Here is a 6,282-nt window from a genome sequence, read left to right as displayed (position 1 = left end):
ATTTCAACGTTAATCCTCTTGCCACGAGACCGCCAACCTAGACGCGGTTTGTCAGAAAATTGAGAAGATGAAAAGAAAGTGAGTATGTTAAAGGATGGATAGAGTTGTGCTTGTTTACACATGTAGTGTCATTCATTTCAGTTGGTATTTAGCCAGCTTAGACCTTAAAGACTGTTACAACCTGTTTTTTTATAATAACAATGTGGTCTGTAAGAGGTCTATAACTATTGACGAACACACAGGAATTATTAAAATTGCAGTTCTTTCAGCTGTACAGACTTTTATAGCTTCTTTTACCTTTAATACAAACTTAATACAAACAGCAAAAAAGGTCAAACAGATAAAGAACATAGCAGCACCTTCAGCAGCTGAGTCAGATATTTCCTCAGGATATTTAGTATAGACCAAAAACAGAGCTTAAAGGGGAAGAATATTGACTGCATTCAGCAGGGTCAGAATGGACTCTAAATGAATGCCAATGTGCCATGTCTGCTGGATATGTAAAGTATGCCAACAAGTTGACAGCTGGTTTCCATCGCTCCAATTGAACAAAAGGTTAGCAGCTTCTCCTCAAAGCTGGATGAGGAGATAGATGAGTTCTGTTTGTAAATGATTAGAATCAACTCTATTTGTGAGGTAACTTGGAAATGAGAGAGTGGATGGACAGTAGACGACAACAAGTTAGTGTCAGAGATTATCAGAGCATACTGTAGGTCTCGAGCCAGATACGCAGTGAGCAAACAGCATACCCTGCCAGTAGCAAACTCTCTTTCCTATCTTTAGCAGAGTTAGTTTATGTATGTCTTCCTGCAGCAGTGTAGGGTCTTGGTCTCTGGACACACGTACTTCAGATGCACTCATGCACTTTCTCTTCTGGATCTTCTCTGAATTTCTCATCAAATGAAACTCCCATTATCTTCAGGTCAGGAAATCAATAAAGGGTCAGGGCTGCAGTTTACTCCTCTTAGTGCTGGTATCAGATAGTTGCTTGCTTGGAAACTGAACACCATTTGTAACACAGCATGGCAATGAAATTCTTTTTTCTGTGTCTTGTTTCTAAGCGTTTGTTTCATTACTCTGCCTGCAAACAGGTGGAGGAGAAGAGAAGAAATAAAAGTTAATCTTTCCTCTAACCACTGCTGTAATTTGCATTATAATGGCTTTGGAAATTGGAAGTAAAATGGATGATAGTAGTGAAAATTACAAACAAAACAAGTCAAATAATGAGCATGTGTCTCGCGCGTAGAATTATTATCTTTTGTTGTATTTCAAATAGCGTAATGCTTTTCTGAGTTTGTGTTTTACTGCTAAAGTTAAACTACTTTGTTAATAATACATCTTACACAAGCATCAATGTGTTGTTTTGTCAGTATTTAATTTAATGAAAATGCTGTTATCTGTTCTGTTTTAGTTTTTTATCTGTTTATATTTTTATCTTTTACTAAGTACAATTTATATTGTCTGAATTCACACTGGAGATCAACTTTATATGAAACACATATTCATGAAGACTTCTAAATATGCAGTCTGTTTTAAGACTATTATTATTAATATTTTTGAAATATGCTTATTCTTGCTGAGAGTTAGAATGAGAGAATAAATACCAACGTTATGCCTGTAAGGTTAATTTTGTATTATAAAGCTGGATAGAAACTGTTAGCTTAATTTAGCATCAAACTGAAACAGGGCAAATGGCTAGCCTGGCTGTATGAAGGTAACAAAGCCTGCCAACTTGTTGGTTTTTGTACGTAATAAACAAACTAAATTAAAATGTGTAATTTGTGAGGTGCTGCTAGGTGGACTTTGTTATCTTTAGACAAAGCTAGCTGCTGTCCTTATGCAAAAACTAACTAAACTAAGCTAACTGGCTGCTGGCTCCAGCTTTATATTTACTGTACAGACATAAGAGTGGTATTGATCTTCTCATCATAACTTTCTGCAAGAAAGCCAAATACATGTATTCCCCAAAAAAGCAAACTATCCTTTAATGTACATTTAACTAAGCTGCTGAACACTTCATACAGAGATATATAAAATAAATACATTATAAAACTGTGCAACTAACTAAAACCGCCTTTTTAAGTTCTCGGCATCCACATTCTGTGGCCTTCTGGTGTTTAGAGACAGAACAATGACTAAATGCAAGCGTGCTGTGCGATTAACAATTACCATCTAGAGCAGCTCCTCTAGAGCCTGCTTTCCCAAACTTACCGCCATCTCTACCTGTCTGATTGGTCCCGAAGCTGCAGCTGCCTGAGCACACACTCGAACCATCTATACTCGTTGATTTCCTGCACTGATGGTTTTTCCCTCATCTCTGCTCTGTCTCTTTCCTCACAGAGCAAGCAAAGTACTCAGAGAATAAGCTGAAATGCACAAAAGCCGGAAGATTATTTTTGAACTGAGCAACAATGCATTGTGAAATATTAATCCATGATCGTCTCTGATATGTATTAGGTAATATGCGCTAGCAATATTGTTTGTTTACTCTCTCAGCTGGTATACTTCTACTCTGCAGCGACTGTCGCTTTTCTTCCCATCTCGTTCCTGTTCTCTTCACTCCTCAAGCCTGTAGCTTATAACGCTCTGTTCTGTTCCAGGCTAACGAGCTGCTGTTGAGCGGCAGGAAGTTGACGGCTCAGGAGGCGTGTTCTAAAGGTTTGGTGTCTCAGGTTCTCTGGCCGGGGACCTTCACACAGGAAGTGATGCTTCGAATCAAAGAGCTGGTGACCGTCAACTCGCTGGTCAGTCACAAACACGTATCCACAGTTTATGTTAGCGATCTCAATGATTGGTATTTCTGCCGCCATCGTGAGCTCTCTGCTGTCTCTTTCCTCCACTCTGAGCTCTGTAAGTGTGAGCGCAGGAAGCCCCGCCTACAGAGTTTCACAGTGGGTGGGGCTTCCTCTGCTCGGAGGAGAGAGCGGTAGAGAGCCGACACAACCACACTTAACACGCCACTGCAAGTGCAACAAAAGTCCCGCACATAAAAAGCCGATAAGAGTAATGAATGTGACATTAATGTAGAGACAACGGAAATAAAGTGTCAGCAGAAAACAGACGTTCAGTAACTGAAGCAAACATTACAGAGGGTTGGATATATTAAGGAACAGCTGTGTTTATATATTTTAATATCCATTTCTTCTCATCTGATTTCTTCTTCGCCGTCCACGGTGGTGACGGTTCCACTTCCTGTCCTGCAGGTTCTGCGTGAGTCTAAAGCCCTGATGAGGAACACCAGCCGCAGTGCTCTGGAGCAAGCTAATGAGCGCGAGTGTGAAGCTCTGAAGAGAGTTTGGGGCTCATCGCAGGGAACCGACTCCATCCTGCAGTACCTGCAGAGAAGAACCGAACTCTGCTAGAACCTGGTCATGGACAAGGACCTGAACCAGGAGCAAAACTTTGGTCCCCTGACTCAGCAGCTCTAAGCTGGCAGCAGTGACTCAGCAGATTCTGAGCTGGACAGGAAGCACTGAACATGTTAAGATTTAAGTTATACATTGATTTAAGAACAGTCGGACACTGTGAACTCTTTTGTTCTCCGGTTTACTGTAATCTCAACTGTGGGGTTCCACAGGGTTTCACTCTGGGTGCTCAGTTATTCAGCTTCACGCGCTTCCTTTGGATGATAACGTCATCATCACTGTTGTTCCTGCCAGACTAAACTGTGGGCCTTAAACCTGTGTCAGTGTGAAGCGAACCTGAACAGACCTTCTCTGTGTTTAAACAGCTCATTAAATCCGACTGTATGTTTATAACGTGCTGTATGCTTAAAACAGCAGATTTCCAAAGGGACTTCTGTCCAGTGTTTTGATAAAGAAAATCACCTGTGCTAAGCTAGGCTAACAGTATCTGATGAGATGTTGGACTGTTCTTTCAATGACTTCGTCCCAGAATTCCGATTTTAATCCCTAATTTCTACATGGAGGAATAAACAGGAAGTGACGGCTGAATACAAACAGGAAATGAACTAACACTGACCATGATGTTTCCTCTGGTGGTTCATGTTTTTTTTAAGAGGAGATAATCGTTCACAGATACGAGTCCACACCTGCAGCTCCTCAGTCTGTCTTCTAGCGCCACCCTCAAGACAAACTGTACCTTGGTTGATGCTCAGTCTAATAATAGATAAGGATGTGGTGAACTCTGCAGCCTAAAGGGGGCGCTGACAGGACTTTGAATTCAGTCTAATTTAATTTGTATGATCATGCTGCAGTGTGACCGTGATGAATTCTGGGTAAACATTGACGACTGACGTGGGGGTCTGAACAGCATCAGGATCTGAGCAGCTTCAGGTTTGCAGACTGTTATAAGACTCTTATTCTGTTTATTTCATATAAACACTGAACCTTTAGGAACAACAGATATTAAAGGTCATCAACATCCTCTGTGTGCATTAATTTGAATACCATCTGTACATTGAGACCTTATTTCCATACAGCCAATCAGATCTTCCTCTTACGCCGTAACAACCGACTCTCTCTGGTCCCTACGCCGCAACACCGACTCTCTCTGGTTCCCTACGCCGCAACACCGGCTCTCTCTGGTTCCCTACGGCCGCAACAACCGACTCTCTCTGGTTCCCTACGCCGTCAACAACCGGACTGCTCTCTGTTTCCCCCTACGCGTTAACACTGACTCTCTGTTTCCCTTACGCCGTAACACCGACTCTCTAGTTCCCTATGCCGTAACACCGACGCTCTGTGGTTCCCTGACTGACAGATTCAGCAATAAAAAAACAAATCCAAATGGTTCAAAATGTGTTTTTATTATGAAAGAAAAAAAATTAAATAAAATGAAACTGCAGAAAAACAATATTTACATTTTCATAAAAATAACTAATGAACAAATAAAACATCCGTCAGTTTCTGATCAGGGATGAAAATGGGATCAGTTTATTAAAACAACCTGAGGGCCACCACGAGGCAGCAGGTACACAAATAGCAACGGTTTCTACAACAAAACCTGATCCAGATTAAAGACCTCAGCTGATGACATCATGGTGGACATGTGTCATGTGCTCCTGCAGCCAGGTGGAGGTGGTACGATTGGTCGTGGAACATCAGCAGACTGTAGAAGTTCTCTCCTCCTCTCAGAACTCCGTGTTCACTGCCCCCCCACGACACCGGACTGTCAGCAAAACCATGAACCGTCAGGGACACCCAGGACTCCAGCCGAGGCTGCTCCAGGTAACACCTGCAGGACAGGTGAAAATTTTACATTAGAGTCACTTCATTACTGTCAGCTCTGAACTGTAACAGTACTACAGATATATACTACTGCATCTGCTACTACTGTGTGTCCTAACCCTGGTCTGACGGACCAACCTGGTCTGGTGAATCAGCCGGTGGAGGTCCTGGGGGAGCAGCAGTCCACAGATGGAGACGATCAGAGCTTGACTCAACATGGTCTTTGGCTCAGGACACACTAGCGAGGACAGGAAGCTGCTGGACGAGTTGTCACTGAAATCACAGAAAAAGAAGAGTCAACGGGGTCACATGACAGAGCTCACAGTTCATGGCGTCAGTCTTTTCTCACCAGCTGACACCGGCGTCCACGGCTCCAATCCATTCCAGGAAGCTGTGAGGGTCAGAAGTCAGGAGGTCTGAGGTCAGCAGGGCAGGGCAGGGCAGGTCCGTCAGGGTGCGACTGCAGACCTCTGGTCTGTGCTCCGACCAATTGTAACGAGACAGGAGCGCCTGCAGAGCGTCTCCGCCCCCTGCAGCACAGACAGCAGGGGTTAGTTTCCACTACACAGTATTAGCTTAGCATTAGCTGTTTCTGTGTGACTTCTGATGATGTAAACACTTTTTTCCAGCATAGTTTAGACAAATCCACGCCACTGTGCTCACTCCTCCTCTGGACCCGTAACGGGAAACATTCGCTCTGCACGAGTACAGAAGTAGGCGTGGTTTCATCTACAATAGGCACCACCTGGATAGTGATGATGTAACTCACCTGGATGATGTGACAGCAGAAGGTCGGTCTTCAGTTGAAGTCGTGACCTCAGACCGGTGAGGAGTCTCTGGTAGCCCCGCCCACCAGGAGCCATGCTGCTGTCAGTCAGATCCACCGTTACTACTGGAAGAGAAATGCACAGTAAGAGAACTTTAGTATTTATATAGAAGGTTATAATAAGGTTAAAGATAGGGATGTCCAATATTGGCTTTTCTGCCGATATCCGATATTCCGATATTGCCCAACTCTCAATTTCCGATACCGATATCACCCGATACCGATATATGCAGGCTTTTTACACCAAAACTGTTAGGTAACAACATA

General features: G+C 43.1%; 2 protein-coding genes across 2 annotated transcripts in view; one reads left to right on the top strand and one right to left on the bottom strand.

Moving 5' to 3' along the window:
* The window catches only part of srgap3 (SLIT-ROBO Rho GTPase activating protein 3), a 72,709-nt gene that overhangs the window by 41,514 nt on the left and 24,913 nt on the right, over positions 1-6,282 (top strand). Inside the window, 2 exon segments of the mRNA XM_035661325.1 lie at positions 1-82; positions 2,343-2,429. The exon segment at positions 1-82 is cut by the window's left edge and continues 134 nt beyond it. Coding sequence (XP_035517218.1) covers positions 1-82; positions 2,343-2,429 — 169 coding nt within the window.
* rpp40 (ribonuclease P/MRP 40 subunit) overlaps positions 4,750-6,282 on the bottom strand; it is a gene marked incomplete in the record, with an annotated part of 3,309 nt that continues 1,776 nt past the window's right edge. The window contains 4 exon segments of the mRNA XM_035661323.1: positions 4,750-5,196; positions 5,328-5,462; positions 5,539-5,719; positions 5,959-6,081. Of these exon segments, the coding sequence (XP_035517216.1) occupies positions 4,998-5,196; positions 5,328-5,462; positions 5,539-5,719; positions 5,959-6,081 (638 nt within the window).

The sequence above is a fragment of the Morone saxatilis genome, unplaced genomic scaffold, assembly GCF_004916995.1.
Source record: "Morone saxatilis isolate NCDOM2014 unplaced genomic scaffold, NCSU_SB_2.0 Contig18, whole genome shotgun sequence".
Lineage (NCBI taxonomy): Eukaryota > Metazoa > Chordata > Actinopteri > Moronidae > Morone > Morone saxatilis.
The sequence above is the reverse complement of the archived record's forward strand: the minus strand, read 5'-3'. Positions and strand labels throughout refer to the sequence as shown.